The sequence below is a fragment of the Symsagittifera roscoffensis genome, chromosome 7 (genome assembly GCF_963678635.1).
Source record: "Symsagittifera roscoffensis chromosome 7, txSymRosc1.1, whole genome shotgun sequence".
NCBI classification, from domain to species: Eukaryota; Metazoa; Xenacoelomorpha; order Acoela; family Convolutidae; genus Symsagittifera; species Symsagittifera roscoffensis.
Genome location: NC_087068.1, coordinates 6513830 through 6535848, shown reverse-complemented (window position 1 = coordinate 6535848; position 22019 = coordinate 6513830). Strand labels below are relative to the sequence as shown.

Below are 22019 nucleotides of genomic sequence, written 5' to 3'. Positions count from 1 at the left end.
AACTCCATATTTCAAAATTTGTCTCCATTTTTAGTGAAGCTTGTAAGAATACTCACGATACACTTATAAGAAGAAACTGGGAGTATGGTCAGAAAGTCGAGTACCTTTTTTTCATATTCGTCAATAAGTAGACAGATACAAATATTAACCGATGAGAATCAAGATAAGAAAAACAAACACATGCAATCAGAATATATAATTTTGTATTTCTTATGTTAATTTTCATATCTCGATTCTGGTTGGTTAATATAGTATATGTCTAAATTTTGACGTGTCTACTTTATGACCGGTCTACTTTTTGCTACGTAGTCAACAAACTGTTATTTGATTAAGTGATCGTTATGTGAATATGTCGCGACATGATGACGAAGACACGGAATCAAACGTTGCTTCGGACACCGATTGTGGGACACTTACGAGCTTCAAGTTAGAATTGTCGAAAAATCGAGCAAAATATCGTCGAATTGAAGAAGGATTGGTATGTTGTTTTTGCTAGCTGTATAAAACACAGTATGAACGATGAGTTATTAAATGTTTCTTAAGCTATCGGACAATGAGAAGGAGAAGCTGAACCAGCGGCGAGAACGGAACAAGGCAGCAGCTGCTAGGTGTCGCAACAGAAGAAGGGAAACCATATCTCGACTCGAAAAGGTTTCAATCTAATTCAGAAAAAATATCAGATGTTTCCGTCGTCTTGATTATCAAAATAGTTCTTTTCTAGGAAGCAAACGACTGGGAAGATAAAGTACATGATTTGAGATCTGATATCGAAAAACTGACTAAACAGCGTGATCAACTTGAGTTTCTGTTACAAGTTCACAATGCTACTTGCTCCTTAATAAATGATCCCCTGCCCTCTCAAAGATTAGACGAACTTTTATCACAGTCTCTCCCGGCGCCTCCTCGAGCAGCTTCTGCAAACCACGTTCTCACACCCAGCTCTTCGTCTTTGCCTCCTCTGTCAGAGGTTGTCAAAACTGAATCTAAATTAGTACGATACTCTTCAACAAATTATAATGAAGGTATCTTCTATTCGCAATGTTGTAGTGAAAGAGATTATTTGTTTCAGGGTTTGGAGATTCCGGTAACGAAAAACGGGCAGATGTTAGCTTCGCACAGTTTTACTGAGAATACTTTGAAACTGCTCATTTTGAGCACTTCAAATGCGACAGCTGTCAGTCGAAGTGGCGACTTATTAGCACCCACATCGTCGGTGACGGCACCGGCAGCTGTTAAACCTTCATCGCTTACTCTTAACCTCAATGGGTCCCAACCTAACGAAGAGACATTAAATAAAGCAACTTCGAAAGAATCTTCAAAAGTAGGATCACCACCCAATTCATCAAATGAAACTAATTCAGGAAAGGCTGCTACCAAAAACTTTACATTGCCTCTGATCGTGACACCAGTCACACCACAAGCTGACTATAATGGAGGTGAGTTATTGGAGGTCAGGTCGGAATCTACATGCTTAAATTCATTTTTTCTGGTTGTAAATTTACCAACTTATTTGTGGTATAATTTCAGTTTTATACAGCTATTCAACTTGAAAAGTTTTAGCTTATACAAAATTGGCTTAGTGACCTCATATTTGGTGCGGGTATTTTTTTGTTATTTGAGAGAGCTGAGCTTGTAACCTTTCTATGACAACTTTTTTTGGCTCAACTTTCGTAAGATTATTCTATGCTTATTTAATAATCAATAGTCGTTGCGTGGTATATTTTTCCTACCATGAAATTTTTTGAAGAAAAACATGAGAAAATTTCTGTAGATTTAGTTTTTTTTTCCGATATTTAGAAAAAGAGTTTTGTTCAATTTTACACAACTTGAGCGTAGTTTGATACTACAAGACTACATTTTTTCCAACTGAAGTAGCACAAATTTTAGTGCTTTTTTGGTGGCATTCTATAGCAGGAGGCCGAATTAGTTGTTTAACAGCATGTGTTTTGACAATTGATTATTACACTTGTGAGTTCAAGTGTCTTGTAATCGGGAACTAGACTTTTCCCCTGTAAACAAGTTCTCTTAAGAATTTGAGCTTGCCTTATTATTGAACCTTCAGGTTCCTTCCCGCTTGGCTGGAGGTAACGCGGTTGCTTTTGCGACCTAAGGTCTGGGCTTCGAGTCCCGATAGGAACTTGTCTTTAAGTATGTAACAACATGAAAAAAAAAGTTTGGTAAAAATTGAATATCATATATCACTCGACTCATTTTGATGAGCAATCGGGTACTAGACTTTTTCCCCGTAAATAGCATTGTTCACAGGACTCATTCATCTCCTGGACACAGTCATCTACTGGGACTTTCTGTTGCAACATACATATTTTGAGCTTGTTAGCGTTTTAAATATGCTGCCTAATTACACTAGTCATCAGCTTAATATATTATTATAAACTTTCTTTTTTCTAACCTAGCTCGCAAGTAAAAATGTTCATTACAAGTATTCACTTTTTCAAAATTTCACAGTGGTAGAATTGGAAATTACATAAGGTGTGTGCTTTATTTGCGGCTAGTGTTTTGTGCATAGTAAGCTTTCGTGGCTGAGTGGTTTGTGCGTGAGGCTCATAATCTCTAGGTCACAGGTATGAGTATCTCAGACGGAGCCGATTTATTTATGCTAATTCAAGGCTTATTTCTACTTTTTCTGATTGCAAGTTAAAGAGCTGCTTTTTGTCGTCTTCTTGCTACTGTTTGAGAAGCGAAGCTTCGCCTCTTTGTCGAAATTTGCTTTCTATGTTTGTTGTAATTTTACCAACTCGATGTAATGAATATTTGTTTTGTTTCGGCTTAATATGTTTTTTTGTATAGACTTGGTGGCGTCTGATTGCGTCGTTTGATGATCCAAAATTATTTCGGCTTTCATTTTTTTCGGTTAGTTTGTCCTGCTATTTATCGTTTTTAAGAGTCAATGAACGTAGTTCAGACTCTTATATAGGTCGGGTTGATTTTTTCTCAAAAAAGTTTTCAGGCTCAAATTTAATTATTCTCGGTTTGGAATTTGATTTGGTTTCAAAATAACTTAATTTTAAATGTGAAAAGGAAAGCAAACTCCGCTATCGAACAAAAAAAAGTGTAAAGGCCACGAAAAACGTGATCAACTTTTAGTTTCGAAAGTGGAATTTAGTTTTCAAAATAGTGGATTTAGGTTTCATAGGACTCTAAGTTTGTAGGTTGGAAGGTCGAATCCCGTAGGCATCTGGTTCTTTTAACTCAGTGAACGCAGCTAAGACACTTCTATAAGTCATAATGAATTCTTTTTGTTCGCAAAAACTGCTTAAATTGCTTTCATAAAAAAGTGCGGCTCTTTTCCAGTCCCCCCTTTTTGATATTTTCTGAAATTCGATATATGAAAACCTTCCTAAAATGATTTTTCATGTTAATAATTGCATTAAAACGTGTCAGCGTGAACAGGTGAACAAGTTTCTGCAAGATTTATAACATGCAAAAAACCATGTGAACAGTTTTTTTTTGTAATTTTACGAGGGGGGTTGGAAACTGGAAAAGAGCCAAAAGTGCTTCGATACAATTTAATGCAATTTTTATTGCGCCAATATTCGAACTTAATTTCCTTGAGTTAATAAACATTTTACACATGTATACCTGCTGTTTTGACTGACTTAGGTAGAATAACTTTCAAAATAGTGTGCCTTACTATTGGAGGTGTTTTGCAGAGTATGTTTCTAAATATGCTGAGACACCAGCGAATTTGAAAAATTTTTAAGCTATTTTCCATGCGAAATCTCGCGGAAAAATTTGAATCAAATTGAATCAGGCTGGTATTATATTGTAGACTTTTTAACCGCAATTTAAATCGGTAGATGTCGTTAGAGTTTAATGATAGCTGGCTGTCTTATTTTAAGCAAGAAAACATAATTGAACAGCTGGAATTTGAATTTTTTTTGTTGCTTTGGTACAATTTGACGGCAATTTTGTTTAAAGCTTACTGATTTTGATTATTTTAACGGATACTTGGGCGCCCATATTGACAAACACAGAAAGAACGAACCCCGAATAATTATAATTTTGGGTCAAAAGTTCCTAAAAACAAACAAAATCTTAAATTTCAGGCACGGCAGATACCCCATTGCTGGCGACTAACTTTCTCCTCGACAGTGTTCCCAAGTTCACGCCCAACACGCCCCTATTCTGTGCCTCAGTGAGTAGCAGTGGACTACTAGGAACTATGGCCAACACTACTTCCTCATCTCAAATGAGTCTGAGCCAGTTGAAAAACCAGCTCTCAACCGGAGGATGGACTCCTGTTTTCACCACCTCAAATGGACTTGCCGCTCCAGTGACTTTCGCCACCTGTACAGACTCCTTGTTCACGCCCGTGCTCGACGTCAAGAATGAACCCTTCTCGCCTCCATTGAGTTCAACCAGCACAGAGGCGAATAGCATCGCAACTACTGTTTCTGCCGATTGAAGTCAACTTTTAATAAGTTGATGCTTGCTGTCTTCGCACATTGTATTGCTTAGTCTGTTCTATTGTATAATCATTTCGCAGTGTGCTTGAAATAAGCACAGGCGCAGTGCTTTTGTCTGTGATTGTTCAGAGCATCAGTTGGTTCCGATCATCAGATAGTTCCGAGCGTTGGTTTTTGTTGTAGTTCCGAGTACTAAATAATTACCACATAAAAATAGCCCTTATGCGAAGCGAAGAAAATGGTGCTAGAAGAAAAGAGAAGGTAAATACGTTTATAACCCACAGCTTGATAGAATCATGGTAAAGTTTTAATCTATACGTAAAATGCTTCCTAGTTTTATAAATCCCTGGGTTGACAAGCAATGCTTATACTATTCCATACCATTGAAAAAATGCTTGTCATATTCTTCCAGACTGGAAAAATTACATGAAAATGTCATAAAGTTTCGTTAAAATCAAAATCGTTTTTGATTACCAATGCTGTCATTTAACGAAAAAACGCGTTTAACTTTTTCAAAGTACCTGCATACTTTGAAAACCGGTATCTGAAAATTAAATTGGGGGGAAAATTTTATGATACAATTACAATAGTAGTATATGGAAATTTTGTGAAAAAAAAATATCATCCAAAAATATGTATTTTATAATGATCAGAAAGCTGTCGTCACAAATACGAAAATATGCTAAACTTTTATCCAAAACTCCAAGTATGGAATTGTATGATAAGCACTCTTCGTTTATTGAGGTCAACGCGGGTACCCTGGTGAGAATGGTGATGCTAATTTGTCAGCTGAGCTGCTTTTGAATCACAAATTTAACCAGCTTACGCTATAGATTTTTAGTTTAATGTATTTGATTTTTGTTTCGTTGCGTGCAGGTTTCAGTGTTGGGTCAGTCAATCGGATGGAAAAATTATAGGAAAAATATGTATTTACTAACATAATTTTGAAAATTAATTTTAAAAAAATGGCGTGGCCAATCGCTTACACTTGTCATTTCTCGGGGGAGTGGGGGCCCAACTGTTATTCTTGCACCGATTTAAGTTTCATTGTAGCTTCTTCCATTTCTATACTTACTGGTAAGTTGAAGAGAAATGGGATCTCTTTTATTATTTCCCCCTTTATTTCCACCTACCAACGAATTGCCAGCCCTATAAGGGAATAACTCAACAGTTAATCAGATTCGATTTTATGCCTAGTAGCGATTATCACCATTTTACAAAAGGTGGGGGAGGGGAATAGTTTGAGATCCAAGAAATGTCACCACGGTGCTTTTTCTGTTACTCTATTTCACATATATTTCTCAATGTGATGCCCTGCGCTTGATACTGCATCTATGCTGTTGCCAGTGTTGTCCCTACAAAGTATACCATTTTATTATTCAATTCACATACATAAAAACGAAAATAATCGTAATCAACGTCGTCGCAATAAATAGTTACTAAGAATTCGAAATTCTGAATTTAAAAATAGTTTAATCAAAATATAGTATATGTTTTGTACGCTATCTTGATAATAAGCAAAATAAAGTATTTGATATTTGTTTTTTTCTTTAGAATTGAGTTGCACCCAAATTGAAATTACAATTTGTCCGGAATTAACTGATTTCATTACACTTGTGAAAGCAAGTGTCTTGTAATCTGTACTTAGACTTTTTTCCAGACAGCAAATTTTCTTACTAATCTTACTTGCTTTTTGCTTTATTATTGAAGCTCAAGAACTGTCATGTTCGTGACTACTTGGCCTCGAGGAAATGCCGTCGCGTTTGCACCCTAAGGTCTGGAGTTTGAGTCCCGGCCGGAACTTGTTTTTTTTTCAGTATGTTTGCAATTGATTTTTTTTCAGCTAAAAGTTGAATAGTCGGTCTTTCGTTTGTCTGCTCAAATTTTGTTGGCTTCGTTGCCAAATCACGGATTTTGGTTGTGCTGTAAACAATTTTCAATGTACTTGCAAGTGGAAGTGTTGTTCAAGGTAGTTTCAGGGGGACTAAAATTTTTTAAAATCACTTTGTCTCAACTTGTGATTGATAACGATTGTCGGCTTGGTTCCCTTATCACGGATTTTTCTTGTTCTGCAAGCAACTTTCCTTCAAGTTACAATAGAAAGTGTTGTTCAGTGTAGTTTCAGGGGGACTTGAAAATTTTATGTTTTTAAATTTTTTTCTGGCTCTTCTGTTTGCTTAAAGATTTTCGGTTTTGTTGCTTCTTCGTAAGTATGGTTCTGTTGCTGATTACCCTTGCGATAAGCAAAAGTTTTGCAATCGGGTACTAGACGTTTTTTTCATTAATAACTTTGTTCACAGGATTCACCCGGACTGATATACTGGAAACCTCTATCAGCAACAAATTTAGCGCATTTTGTTTATGTTAGTATTAATAAATAGCTGTCCTATTCGAAATTCGTTTTTTTTGTTGGTTGTATTTTTATCAACTCGATTTGTTAATTTTTCATTTTTATTTTTTCCTTCTTTCGACTTGATAGGTTTTTGCCTATAAAAACGGCTTAGTGGCCTCAAATTGCGTCGATAGACGAGAAACAAACGTTTTTTTATGTGCTCACTCTATATTAGCCCAGTCTATATCGGCTTAGTGGCCTCATATTGTTTCATTTGACGAAAAAATAATTTTTTTTTGCGTGAGTGTGTATATTCATTTTTCTTTCAACTTATGTTTTTTTATGTTTTGTATCGCAAGTGACGCAAAGCTCCGCTTCGCCTGTGGTCAGTTTTACCTTGGGCTTAGGTAATATTACCTTAATGTTTCCATGCCCTTAAGTGACTGGTATTTTTTAAGGCACATAGTCCATAGTCAAATATGCGAAAACACGATCCGGCATTTTGAAATCTCGATATCCGACCCATGATTTTTGCGGGCGCGGCGAAATGTACCATATTGTCGTTTGAGGTCGAAATTGTCACTCAATAGATAAAGTATTTATAGATCTATTTTTCTCTATTTGAGGAGGTGCTTTATTTTCCATAAAGTTTTTACTTTGTTTTATTTTCCAAAAAGTTTTTACATTTATGTTTTTTCGACTTGGTTTTTTTCCGTATCAATTTATTTTCTCTAACTTGCAATTCTACGTTTGCTTGCTTTGTATCGATGAGAAGTTCCGCTTCGCCTCTGTCTTATTAATATTCATTGCATGAAGTATTGAATAGCGTCTTTCGTTTGAGATAGAGACAATGAGTAGCAAGTGGTTCTCTTCGGTCTTCTCTTCTGGCACTAACAGATGGCAGAGAAGGGTGTTGAGTGGGCTGGCATTGGGCAGTGCCACAGTCGCCGGAGGAGCAGCACTCACTGTGGGATCCATGGCAGCCGAGGGATTCGAAATACACCCGCCTCATTTCCACTGGAACCACAAGGGACCCATCGACCAACTTGACATGAAGAGGCAAGTCCAAATATTTAAACACTGATACCAGTTTTATCTGAAAAAGTGGGGCTTTAGTTTTCAGGCAGAGCTCAAATGACATTCAATTTATATTATATTTTATCGCTGTAAGCGTTGAATTAAGTTTTAAAGTCAAATTTGTCAAAAATGATTTAGAAAATAGCGCGTAACTTGCGCTCTTTTTCTGTTTTGTAAGAAATATAAATTTTTGAAAGTTATCTCAAATTGCATAATATGCAAAAGTTGTATCTTCAAAGTTTTTTTTATTGAAAAAGAAAGTGATCCAGCAGTGTATAATTTGTTATTCCTAATTGAAAAAAAAATAATTAAGTTTTTCTTACTTGTTTGGCTATATTATTGCTTACTTGGTTAAACTACGCGCCTGGGCTTTACCATAGTTGTCAAATGATGAGTTGATCTTGACAAAATTTGAGATGTTCGCCAATGAAGCTTGGAGACATGTCATCATTGTGTTGTAGTGTGAGGCGTGGATATGAAGTGTACAAGCAAGTGTGTGCTGCGTGCCACTCTATGAAGTACATGTACTACAGGAATCTCGTCAATCAAACTCACACTGAAGACGAGGCCAAGGTAACTTCAATACGCTCACATTCTGTCCCACTTTTACTAGGAGTAGTTGTAACTCGCCCCTCTAAGCACAGAAAATACATGGTTGCCTTGATTCTTACAATGAACTGGATATGGATTATAATTTATAAATTCTACCTCTAAATAAAAAAATTCGTAAAATTAGTCTTATAAAGTGTTAAGTACACATATCACGATTGATTATGATTTTAAGGCGGAAGCAGAGGCCATAGAAGTAGTGGACAACGACCCTGATGATCAGGGCAACCCAGTGACGAGGCCAGGCAAGCTGAGTGACCGATTCCCGGACGCCTTCCCCAACGAGGAGGCGGCCAGATACGCCAACAATGGAGCATACCCGCCAGACCTCTCACTCATGGTCAACGCCAGGTGAGAGAACATCGCGCTCTATTTACATCATACTTTTCGAATTCAATCATTTCTTCATTTGCATACTTGTAAATATTTCTATTCGTTGTTGTAAAAGTTCGTCTTCTAAGCTTCGGGTCACATATTGCTTTACGCTGAAGGAAAAAGTGGTTGCTTTGCATGCGATAATAGGTTGATAAAAGTAACGATAAAAGCATACGGTTCGTGCTGGCTTAATGGTGCTCTCTCATACGATTCAGATTTTTTTTAAAGTCATATAACTAGATGTTGTTTGGAAACAATTTATTATTATGATTATTATTATTATTAATCAATTTTGTAACTGCAAAGTTTGATGCTATTTTAAAATGTTTCTCTCCATCAAATGATTTGTGTGTTCTGTTCAGACATGGAAACGAGGACTACGTGTTTGCCCTGCTGACCGGCTACTATGACCCCCCAGCTGGAGTGGAGCCACACGAGGGACAGTACTTCAATGCATACATGCCAGGCAACTGGATCTCCATGGCACCCCCTCTCTACAACGAAATCATCGAATACGAAGACGGTGGGTGTCTTCCGACTTCATTTGTATCATGTCACATCCTGACATGTCGAGAATACTTTTCGAGGATCCTATGAAATACTATAACACACTTGAGAAATAAAGAAATTGTGAGAAAAAATTGAATGTCCCACATTTCGCCCCTTTTAAATCTAGTGGCACATTTCGCCCCTCACTTATTTCACCCCTAATAATTTCACACATTTCGTCCTCGCACGTTTTGCCCCTAACTTATTACACAGTTAATCAACGCCGCTTTCTTAATGTACATTTTAGGGGCGAAATGTGCCAATAATTTATGAGGGGCGAAATGTGTGAATACCATAAAAAATAGTAGCTTTTGGACATTTTGGTCGCCTATGGCTAATTTTTTTTGCAGCCCTCTTGATATTTTTATGTGGTCGTAATTTGAGTGCGATAAAATCGAAGTTCCCAGTAGTAGTATATGTTGGAGTTGATCAGAGGGGGTTGGTGCCTGCGGACCCCATGTATTAATATAAGTTATAGGCATCCGGTCCGCAGTTACCCCCCCCCCCCCCCTGGTCACCATCATATACTACCCCTAGTCATGATTTAAGGTGTGATTGTGAATTGACCGATTCTTGGGTTTTCTTGTGTTTGTCAAAAAACTTAAGCAGAAAAGATCTTTTTTGTTTTTCTGCCTTTAGACCATTTCTGCTTGTAAAACATTCTGTCTCCATTTCTGTCTGCTTTTATTGTTCTGCCTCCGATACAATTAAGATGGGCTGAGTGTAACTACACAGAGAGGACACAATTTCATGTTAATAATGTAATGGTAGTATTTGATGAATATATTTGTTTGTTTGTTTAAGGAACACCAGCCACGCAGTCTCAGTGTGCGAAGGACGTGGTGACCTTTTTGAGATGGTCGGCTGAGCCCGAATTCAACGCCAGAAAGCGCATGTTCATTAAGGTCAGATACCGTTTGTAAAACAGATAAGATAACACAAGCGGCAATCAGTCTCTGAAGGAAACAAAATTGCTGTTTTAGTTTGCTTATAATTCCAAACTTTCAGAGATGTTCAGTAAAAAAAGGCTGTTTGATTGAAAGTTTTTTAACGACGGGTTTTCGAAAAACCGCCTTATCATACGAAGAGATCCGCCTTATCATACGATGGCTGAGAAAATTCATTACTTCTTGGCTTATGTGGATTTTGTTTGGTTGCACAAGCGAACACTAGTGTTATATAATTGACTTTTCCCTTATACAAAGGAGCAGGATGTGAATTAATTATCAGTAATCATTAACGTAATCTACTTCTACCTCTACATTTGATATCAAAAACGAAGTCAAATGCATTAACAAAATTTGCAGATATGCGTTTCGCTTGTTTCCAGTTGACTGATTGCAATTTAGCGTCTTAATCTTCTTAGATATATGTTAGTTAGCAAAGGAACTGTTAGTTTGAAAAGGAACTGAAAACAACAAGCAAAATCGATTTGATCAAACTAATTTCATTAAAAAAATTATGTATAATAAAAACATGTTCTGTTTCAGGCTGTGACGCTTACAACGGCATGTCTAGTGTTAGCGTATGCTTTCAAGATGAGAAAATGGTCCATTCTCAAGTCAAGAAAGACATACTATCATGACCCGAAATCAGGAAAGATCCTCAAGTAAACTTTGTCACCGAACAGCACGAAAACAAAAGCACTGAAATAGAAGATTTGAAGTTGAACACTTTTAAGTGAAATATATTGTTTAACATTTTCTCGTCTCGTTTACTTCGCTGAATTTGAGACTCAGAAGTAGAAATGTTTTGACTGACTGTTTATAGATTAATTGAATTGGAACATCTGCTAAGCGGAGAGATATACTAATGTGCGAATTAAATAATTATATAAGAAATGTCTTAAAAGCATGCTGTAGAGCTAGCCGAAGACATTTATGTAGGGTTTTGATCAAGTAGGGATTGATCGAATGATGGTTATTTTCCAATATAATATTCATCCGAAAAATATAGCCGTACAATATTCACCCAAATCGAGTTATAGGAGAGATAATAAGGAGTTTCCAGGAAATAACATTAAGTATAGCCTAGACTTATACAAAATTAACAGTTTTATGAGAGAAAATTGATTGAAAGTATATTAATTTAGTTAATTAACGGCATTCAAAAGTAATCCTACTTAAAAATTTGCGAACTATTTTTATTTTTGTGTTTGTTATTTACGGTTGGTGTTGGGAGGGTGGGGGGTCTGTACAGTTGATCCCTTTTTTCATTCAAACCAGCCCGAAATGTTGACTAAATAGCGCTTTAGTGCTTTCTAAATTTTTTGCATACTATGGTATTATCTGAAAGCAGGTTTTTTTTTATACAAGCATAGCTTGTGTTATAGTATGAACTCTCTTTTTTTCCAACCTAAGTCGCAAATATTGTTGCGATGCAATTGTTGCGACAATATGTTCATTTTGATCCAGCTATTAAGTACAGCCAATGTTAAGGATATTAACACAGACTATTATATTGCAAATAGCACTTTAGCTACAAGGTATCATGGATCTGTAGCGTAGAGTAAAGGAAGAAGACCCGCAACAAAATAAGAGGGTTCAAACCTGGGCAGGGTCGGATCTTTGAAATGAACTTTTTCGTATACTAGTGGAAATGCGTCCGCTCTATCAAAATGAGTCATGTTAGTTGGTAAATTCTTTTTTTTTTCAAATTGACTGCTAATGCGTCATTATTAGCTTGTGTCACTTAGCAATTATGTATACACATAATTGGCGATGGTCACTAAAGAATTTTTGTAGACTCAAAGTTTTACTCATTCAGTTGTTCCCAGTAGCGTTATCGGTCATATTTTGGCTTGTGTATGCGAAATGCAATATCGCCTCTGTGTAAAAAGAAGACAAATATCATTTTGAACAGCAAATTGTAAAAAGGCCACAAAAAATCTGAGTGACTTCTAGTTTCGAAATGCTTAAAAATTTTTGATTTCTCAGCATAAAAAAAAACAATTATCAGTTTATCCAGTTTTATCTAATAAAATTTATATCTTATTCACATCTTAATGTTCTAATAAAATTCATTCACAGTTTTTTTCTTGAAACTCGGAGAGATTTAAGGTCATATACTTTTTTCTGTGAAATTCGAAAAATGTAAAAAAAAGTCAGTATTGAAATTGAAAAGAGCTTTCTGATGCATATTTTGCTGACGTGAAATCAGGGAACCCGCATAAGTTTGATATAGATCTAGTGATTCAACTGAAAAATGTTTTTAATTTTGACGGTAATGAACGTAGTGAGTACTCTTGTATAGGTCTTTGTGATTTTTTGTGTTTTTTCTTTCAAGAAAAAATCTTAGTTTGTTAGCGCCCAAATTTGATTTTTCGCGGTTCGACTTGTGATTTCTATTTGAGTTCAGTGCATTTCCTATGATAAAATGAAGGCAAAGTTCACTATCGAACAGTAAAAGGGTAAAATTTACGAAAAACGTGATCGACTCCTAATTTCGAAAATGGAAGTTTTTTATCAGATTTCCCTGGGAAATAGAAGTTTTACCTTTTGGTCCAGTTTTCTCATATTGGGTTAAGTTCAATGAAAAAGGAATCATCATAAATTGTTCTACAAAGTCAAAAAGTTTTAAGGTCATCTATTTTTCTATTGAAATTCAAAAGTTGAAGGTTTTTAAAAAAAAAACAAGTCAGTTTTTTTTCAGTTTCCTTGCGTTCATTACTCTTCCAACTGTCAGTTGGTTGAACCAATTGCATTGATTTTAGGGAAAAAGTTTTAATATTGCCCAACAACGATCAATAGTTTGTTTGAGTTCCGATTTGTTTCAATTGCGAATTTAAATTCTGATTAAGTTTCAATGAATGTAGTGAACACAATTAAATAGGTCTTAATGGTGTTTTAATCAAAATTTTAAGGAAAAATTTTTACAAATTTGATCGCGTTGTTTGGGTTTTGAAATCTTTTTAAATTCGGCTTTTTTCTTTTGTTTACACACGCAAATCTTGTGTTATAGTTTAACTTCTTTTTTTTCCAACGTAAGTCACAAATATTGTTGCGACAAAATTTGTTCATTTTGATCAGTAACCAGCTATCAAGTACAATCAATGCTGAGGATATTAATTCAGATTAGTATATTACACATAGCACTTTAACTTCAAGATGTCATGGATCTGTAGCGTAGAGGTAGAGAAGGAGACCCGGAACAAAATAGGAGGGTTCTAACCTGGGCACCTCCGCTCTTTAAATTGAGGCATGCTAGTACGTTAATTTCTTTTTTTTTTCAAAATAACTGGCACTGCTTATGCATCGTAATTGGCTTGCTTCACTTAGCAACTATGTAGACACATAATTGGCGTGCGTCACTTATAAAAAATTTTAAACTCAAAGTTTTACTCATTCAGTTGTTCCCAGTAGCGTTATCGGTCATATTTTCGCTTGTTTATGCGAAATGCAATATCGCCTCTGTGTAAAAAGAAGACAAGTATCATTTTGAACAGCAAATTGTAAAAAAGCCACAAAAAATCTGAGTGACTTCTAGTTTCGAAATGGTTAAAAATTTTTGATTTCTCAGCATAAAAAAAACAATTGTGAGTTTATTCAATTTTATCTAATAAAATTCATATCTTATTCACATCTTATTGTTCTAATAAAATTCATTCACAGTTTTTTCTTGAAACTCGGAGAGATTTAAGGTCATATTTTTTTTCTGTGAAATTCGAAAGTTGTATAAAAGTCAGTATTGAAATTGAAAAGAGCTTTCTGATGCATATTTTGCTGACGTGAAATCAGGGAACCCACAGAAATTTGATATAGGTCTAGTGATTCAACTGAAAAATGTTTTTAATTTTTGGCGGTAATGAACCTAGTGAGTACTCTTGTATAGGTCTTTGATGTTTTGATTTTTTTTCTTTCAAGAAAAAATGTTGAAGTTTGTTGGCGCCCAATTTTGATTTTTCGCGGTTTGACTTGTGATGTTTTTTGAAGTTCAATGCATTTCCTATGATAAAATGAAGGCAAAGTTCACTATCGAACAGTAAAAGGGTAAAATTACGAAAAACGTGATCGACTTCTAATTTCGAAAAGGGAAGTTTTTTTATCCGATTATCTGGGAAATCGAAGTTTTACCTTTTGGTCCAGTTTTCTCGTATTGGGTTACGTTTAAGGAAAAAAGAATCATCATAAATTGTTCTACAAAGTCAAAAAGTTTTAAGGTCATCTATTTTTCTTTTGAAATTCAAAAGTTGAAGGTTTTTCAAAAAAACAAGTCAGTTTTTTTTTCAGTTTCCTTGCGTTCATTACTCGTCCAACTGTCAGTTAGTTGAACCAATTGCATTGATTTTAGGGAAAAATTCCTAATATTGCCCAACAACAATCAATAGTCTGTTTGAGTTCCGTCTATTTGTGATAGTCTATTTGTCTCATTTGCGAGTTAAAACTCTGATTAAGTTTCAATGAATGTAGTGAACACAATTAAATAGGTCTTAATGGTGTTTTAATCAAAATTTTAAGGAAAAATTTTTACAAATTTGATCGCGTTGTTTGGGTTTTGAAATCTTTTTAAATTCGGCTTTTTTCTTTTGTTTACACACGCAAATCTTGTGTTATAGTTTAAATTCTTTTTTTTCCAACGTAAGTCACAAATATTGTTGCGACAAAATTTGTTCATTTTGATCAGTAACCAGCTATCAAGTACAATCAATGCTGAGGATATTAATTCAGATTAGTATATTACACATAGCACTTTAACTTCAAGATGTCATGGATCTGTAGCGTAGAGGTAGAGAAGGAGACCCGGAACAAAATAGGAGGGTTCTAACCTGGGCACCTCCGCTCTTTAAATTGAGGCATGCTAGTACGTTAATTTCTTTTTTTTTCAAAATAACTGGCACTGCTTATGCATCGTAATTGGCTTGCTTCACTTAGCAACTATGTAGACACATAATTGGCGTGCGTCACTTATAAAAAATTTTAAACTCAAATTTTTACTCATTCAGTTGTTCCCAGTAGCGTTATCGGTCATATTTTGGCTTGTGTATGCGAAGTGCAATTTCGCCTCTTTATAAAAGGAAGGCAAATACCATTTTCGAACAGCAAATTGTAAAAAAGTCAGAGAAAATCTGAGTGACTTGTAGTTTCGGAAATGGTTTTAAATTTTTGATTTCTCAGCAGAATAAAACAGTTATCGGTTTATCCAGTTTAATCGAATTGGGTTAATTGTTCCAATAAAATTCATTCACAAAATAATCATGAAACTCACAGAGATTTAAGGGCTTATCTTCTTTCTGTGAAATTCGAAACTTATAAAAAAAAGTCACTATTGACTTTTGTTTCCTTGCGTTCAATGACAATTTTCAAACTCTAAAAAAGTTTACAAGTATTGTGCAAAAAACGTTTTTTGTTGATTTTCATTCATTTTGTGATAACAAATGTTGCCTATTTTAACTAATTCACTAATTTTATACGCGTTTGTATAGTTCTCTCGAAACACCTCTCACTAACATTGACATTTCTTTGAGGACCTTAAATGCTGTATTTTTTTTAAAGTGGTCAGATCCTTTTTAATATCTGGGTTTTATATCACTAAACGTCTGCATATTAGATTTTCAAAAACTTCTTTAACACAGCTTTGTACAAGAGAAACTCGATGCTTTCTCTCGTTGCATAAGAAATGAAGCTTTCTGAGTGTAAAGTTATTTTGTCACTGGCTCATCAAAATGCCAAAACAAATTAAAACATACTGATGCTTTGTTTTGAACTGTCTCCATTTTCTTTTTGAAATTAGCTGGTCAGTAAAGAGCTGGTCGAAAATATTTTGAACCAAAAAAAATAACCCCCTAAAATCAATTTAGTAAGGAGATCATCCAGATGGTTGAAACAATTTTTTAAAATCTATTAGAGTTCATTTGCATGCTGATTCATCACTCGATTTTTTCATTTACTTTTTTTCCACTTGGAAACTAATGAGGAAATTGTTTTTGAGCTGGCTTTTTGTACAGATCATTTAGTATTGGATTGTTTTAAGTGTGTGAAAAGTCGTGATCAAAAGCATGAAAAGGTTCATTTGAGTTTTGCTTGAGAAGGAAAAAGATCTCAGAGGGATTCCAAGTAGGTCAGTTTGAAGATGGTTGCTTGTACTAGCCACTGCAATAACCCGTGAAGTAAAAAAAATCAGTTCTGAGACTTCAATTAAATAATTTAGACTGAAAACTTACTGAACTTTTGTTGAACATAACAACAAACATTGTAAATAAACAAATGACAAACCATATAAGCACAGAATATGACACAAATCGATCATTTTCACAAAAAAAAACGCTCGTTTAATAAGAAAAGTCTATTTGAATGATACATCATATAAATGTCTTTTTAGTCGTGATTCGAACTATATTCAAAACGTGTCGAGAAAATTTTTTTTGTTTGAATTCGGGCAAAGAAATAAGCTTGCAATAGCTTAGTTTAATGTCTGAAATGCTTATAAACGCTTAATTCAGCCGTAAAAACTTAGTTTTACTCAGGGGAAGAGTAAAATTTTTTTTTTTGTATTTAAGAACTTTTTTTGAAGCAAGAACTTCAAAAAATCAAAATTGCAAGATTTTTTTTTTGGTTTTTCTAGTCATTTTTCTAGAAAACTGTTGTGCAATTTGAGTATTTTATTAAGACTGTCGAAAACGCCGAAGTTTTAATTTTTCGTATTGAAGCTTTTATCACATCACACCGAAAAGGCTACTCTAATTTGAGAAAAAAATTGTATTTTTTGAGACGATGGTCGGAACATTCTGTGCTACATCTGCAGTAACCGGCTATATTTGTTTGATCGTGAGAACTATTGAAAAATTGCGCCCAGAAATTGCAAAATTAGCATTACGTTATGTAGTTTACTTGATCATCTTCTTAGCTTCGATTCGCATTCTTGTCAAAGTGACTGACATCGAGCAGATTCACGTACAAATACAAAAAAAATGAGTTTTGGTCAGTCTGGTCAAAATAAATTATATGGCGAACATTTCATTCCAGCTGACTCAAAATCATGATGACATGCGTTTGATTATGTGGTTCCTTGTCTGTGTTTGTTGTCTTTTTCGGCTAGGGTAGTAATAAGAAAGCTCGATTGCAGCAGAGTCTTACACGGCTTGAATATCGACAGGAAATTTTCTGAACATTTTCAATTTAGCTAATTCAAATTTATCACCTGATGGTATTGAAACTGAACGGATTTCATATGTTTTTTTTTGCTAAAGTTTTTTTTATTCAGTGTCATTGAACGTAGAGAAAGTTGTGCTGCTTCTTTCCCCAATGTTTACACTAGCGCGCAGCTAGTGTTTTAGTACGAACCTTCTTTTTTTCTAACCTAACTTGCTAATAAAAGTATTCCTTAAAAATGTTCACTTCTGTGCCTTGCTATAATTATGATGTTAGCATTGGAACTTTCATATCATCTGTTCTCGGCTTCAATTTATGGCTAGTGTTTGTTAAGGACTACGTGTTCGTGGCTGAGTGGTTAGTGCGTGAGACTTATATTTTCTACGTCACAGTAGTTTCGAGTCCCAGTATGAAATTGTCGGTTTATTTCGGACCCAAGTTTTTATGATGGCTATTTTTATACTTTTTTCAAAAAAGAATTCACGATTGCCATGTGAAGTTGAAAGCGCCAATTTATCAACGTGTCAATCAGCCTGAGTTTTCCAGTTTCTGGTTACTGCAACCGACGATGTTTTATTTGGCTTGCTAGGAATCGAACTAAAACTACAAGCTTTGAAGTTTGACCGTTAAATAACTTATGTTGCCTTTTTCCAGTTTTTAATTTGGTTTTCATGTTGAGGACTCGATCTCGATTGATGTTTGTTCAATATCCTTTGCTGAAAAAAATTATTACTCTTTTTCAATATTTTTCCAGTGTTTAGTAAATTTTTTGCTGTCCAATTTATGCAACTATTTTAAGATGATACTTTATCACGCTTTGAATAAATTGAAAAATCATTTTTTCTTCCTAAGCGTGGAATTAGATTTTTAAAACAAAAATAGCTATTCCCGGAAAGAATTGTGTGTATGGTGTGATTAATTTCAGTAGCAAATCATTTCTATGTTATCTTTTATTAGATCCATAGAACATTCTAATTCATGTCAATCTGATCAGCCAAACGTCAGTAAAAATATCCATTTTTACCGATGAATTTATACGAAGCTTTGTTTTTCTCTTGATGTTTAGGTCTTATACTTCCGAAGCTCACATGAATCGCAAAAACTCGAAAAAAGAAAATCAAAAAAATTCGCAAAAGTATGAATTACATCATTACACTCCGGAACATGAAAAAGACTTTTCCAATATTTTTTTAGTTTATTTTTCTGAAAATACTTATTTACCCCTAAAAGTAATCACCAACCACCAGATTTTAATGCATCGGTTTTATTATCTCTTTAAAAATTATTTTCATGTTCCAAGATTTGCTTAGTTTTTTCTGAAAATACTTATTTATCCGTAAAACAAAAACCAACCACATGATATTAATCATCGGTTTTATCATCTCTTTAAAAACTACTTCAAAAAAGCTCTCAAAACGTCCCTTAAAACGTCCCTTGCACGCAGCTCACTTTCAACTTACCATAAACACAGGTGCCAATGAAGGTCAAACACGTTGAATTAATCCGTCTATAGGTTACTTCTACCTGTGTTTGTTGTACAAGGATAATTCCGTGATTGACGTTTTCTGTGAGGATATCTGACTTGTCAATCTTACTGAAGGAGTTCAGAACTTTTACTTGGTCCGAATCTGATTACAATCTGCTCCAACTTATAGCTTAAATTCAGAACAGAGTCATAAATTTTGTCTCTAATTTTGATGTTACACCAACATATTTGTAGTAATTGGTGTCAACTTTGATATAGCTGGTTAATAAAATGTTTCAATAAAACACTTTCATGTTAACTACCTCGTAAATTTCACCCGTGTGTTGTTACGATTATCAGTACCTTATAATAACGCTTTTGTTTATCCCAAACCAGGGCGAAATTTATCAGCAATTTTTATCGCTACAGCAGAACCTAACTGATACAGTAAGTTAGTTTTAATCGTAAATATCCCCGACTACGCTATAAATTTTAGCTGGACATGAAAAACATTATACTGTTAGAAACCTATAATAACAAAAAAAAATTGAAAAAGTTTTTGAATTAATTTAACTATGATGACCTTGGCCTAGCTCCAGATATGATGAGCACCATTTTTAATTTTAAAAAAATTGCTTCTGTTTTTATCAAAGCATATGCGTAATATCAAAAAAAAACTTTTCAACCAGACCGTCCAGAGATAAATTTATGTGCCTTTATGTGATAAATTTAAAATTTCAGTTTTGCTTGTGTGCTTGTGAGATCTGCGCTATGTTTTTCACATGTTTCTTGATAGCAGGTGGCTGAGAGGTAACACACGGAAAGCTTGAGAGCGGAAGGCAAAGGGCTCGAAGGTGGTTAACATCCTCGTTTAGTGCAGTTTATTAACCAAAAACTATCTCTGATTCTGCTGAAAAAAATAGCATTGATTATCTATTGATGATTCAGTACTATTTACCTTTGCGATAAGCAAGGGTATTGCAATCGGGCTCTAGACTTTTTTCCCGTAAATAACTTTGTCCACAGGATGATCTCCAATTTGAAGATCTCCATTTTCAGCACGTTGCACTTTAAAGGGCAGCAGTCGTTTTTCTGTTGTAAACTGCAACAGACATATTTTGAGCATGTTAGCATTTTAAAATACCTCCTTATTCAAAATTTGTTTTTAGATTGGTTGTAATTTTACAAAAAAAATCTTTATTTGCCTCTTTAAATGTTTTTTTTCTTTTTTTTTGTCTGGGTTAAATAAATTTCGGACTATATTATTTCGGCTTTTTGTTCACACATTGCGTCTTTTAATGAGCAAAAAAATGTGTAATTAGTGTGTAATGAAGGGGATCGGATTCTAACAACTTTTTATTCGTTTTTATGTCTTTTTTTTTTAATTTCATTTTTTTGTTTTTATTTCTCTGATGATAATTTTTGTTCTTTTTTATAACGATTTATTGGCCTCATATTTCGTCATTTGATGAGCAAAATTGTTTTTTTTTCTGCTTGTGTGTATTGATGAGATTGGTGGGATAGTATATTTTTTATCAGTTTTTAAGTTAGTTTTTTCTTTGAGTTTTTGACACTTTTTTAAACCTTTTTATGATAGACTTCGCTATTTCTGAATTTTTTCCATTTTTTTTTATTTAATTGCTGTTTTTTGTGTTGTTTTGCAAAAGGTGCGAAGCTAGGCTTCGCCTCTGTGTACACTACTCTGATATTTATTTCTTTTTTAAACTCTGATCAGAGTGAAAGTGGCACTATACGGAGTTTGATGTAGAACTGGATATTCACTGAAACATTATTCAAGCAGTGCTTATTTGCACTGCGAGACCAAATTCGGCTGCCAGAAAATCAAAGTTTTAATTAGCCACGAAAGATGGCTGGGTGGAAATTGTTTTACTTCTAACCGTTGAACAATTAGGTAAGTTCTAACTTTTGAAAAGAGTTCTGGACAAACCGTTTCAATTATTTTAATTATTTTAAATTTTCAGTTTTGATACATTGCATCCTGTTGTTTAAAAACCTGATTTCAACGTTAGGAGAATGGGAGTGTATTTTGCATGTTTTTTAAACCCGAAATTTGCTGTAATTACAGCTGTTTTTGAGCTCTAAGGTATCGCAGATAGTTGATATGGCGGCTGATGATTTTTCCACTGTTTTTCGCTCATGGGTTTTTTCTGTTTGTTTAAGTAGTTATTTTTGTTCCAATTTTTTAAAGAAAATTTGGAATATTTTTTTGTTCAGTCAATTTTCGATTTTTTAAATAAGCGTTTTTGACATATTCTTGTCTTCTGAAAAGTATCTTAAGCTCAAATCTAAAATATATTTCACATGGGATCTTTTTTGCAAAATTATAACGGTTCAGTTTTGAGACTACTTGACGACTATAGTTCAAGTTGGGACAACTAACGCGCGATATGGTTCGTTTTATCAAAACGGAAGGGAAAATTAAATCTTCCCTTGCTTTTTATTATACATTACCACGTGCAAAATACACTACTTGGTTTTTTAAATAGCTTGGTGGGGGATAAATTTTAGAGATGAAAATTTGAAAAGTTTTTTTTCTTGTTCTTTTTAATTTTCTTAAACCAAAAAGCTTGTGATTGGCGATGTAGGACAGTCGAAACCTTCAGGATTTTGCCCTGATATGAGTAGTCTTGCTGTTTCTGTAAAAGATACCAATCTTTGTTTTCATATCATCGTAGTCTCTTCTAGGGGGCGCATTTAAGGTCTTTAGGAGAAAAAAAGATGTTTTTTTTTTAATATATCAAAGGCGGTCGAACACTGTGACTTTCCGGGCTCAACACAACCACTGAAAATATACTGCGAACTGCGTTGCAACAAACACGCAGTTGGTGACATAATTTCATATAATTGAGCATACTTAAATTTTTTGCCATGACGATTTCCACTTGAACACTTAAATTACAGAAGAAAAGCCAAAAATTTGAACTTTTTGGATTTTTCGTTAGATATCCATAATCTTGCAAACTTTATCGGGACGTCCAATTGGCTTGAACTTTCCATACCAGGAACTTTCCTTGTTACGCGATTTTTTGCAGTTCTTCTGAATTTTATAAATCCATGATCTTGCAAATTTTATTGTT

At 34.5% G+C, this 22019-nt stretch overlaps 3 protein-coding genes across 4 annotated transcripts in view; all 3 read left to right on the top strand.

Annotated features, from left to right (window-relative positions):
• Window positions 1–214: 214 nt before the first annotated feature.
• LOC134851766 (protein c-Fos-like) lies at window positions 215–4875 on the top strand. 2 transcript variants are annotated; one of them, XM_063867994.1, is made up of 5 exons: window positions 215–478; window positions 544–651; window positions 722–967; window positions 1070–1436; window positions 4068–4875. In XM_063867994.1, the coding sequence occupies exons 1-5, from the start codon at window positions 350–352 to the stop codon at window positions 4424–4426; spliced, it is 1209 nt and encodes a 402-aa protein (XP_063724064.1). In that variant the 5' UTR covers window positions 215–349; the 3' UTR covers window positions 4427–4875. The 2 variants fall into 2 exon arrangements, with proteins under 2 accessions (XP_063724064.1, XP_063724062.1); XM_063867992.1 differs by having other exon boundaries at window positions 722–991; window positions 4068–4874.
• Window positions 4876–7583: 2708 nt separating this feature from the next.
• LOC134851013 (cytochrome c1, heme protein, mitochondrial-like) lies at window positions 7584–11210 on the top strand. The gene is made up of 6 exons (XM_063866892.1): window positions 7584–7818; window positions 8298–8409; window positions 8621–8796; window positions 9183–9343; window positions 10174–10274; window positions 10860–11210. The coding sequence occupies exons 1-6, from the start codon at window positions 7610–7612 to the stop codon at window positions 10980–10982; spliced, it is 882 nt and encodes a 293-aa protein (XP_063722962.1). The 5' UTR covers window positions 7584–7609; the 3' UTR covers window positions 10983–11210.
• A 7701-nt stretch (window positions 11211–18911) lies between these two features.
• Window positions 18912–22019, top strand: part of LOC134851555 (high-affinity choline transporter 1-like) — a 69697-nt gene continuing 66589 nt past the window's right edge. The window contains exon 1 of the mRNA XM_063867686.1: window positions 18912–19368. The gene's annotated coding sequence lies outside the window, so the exon portion shown is untranslated. The remainder of the gene's footprint in view (window positions 19369–22019) is intronic.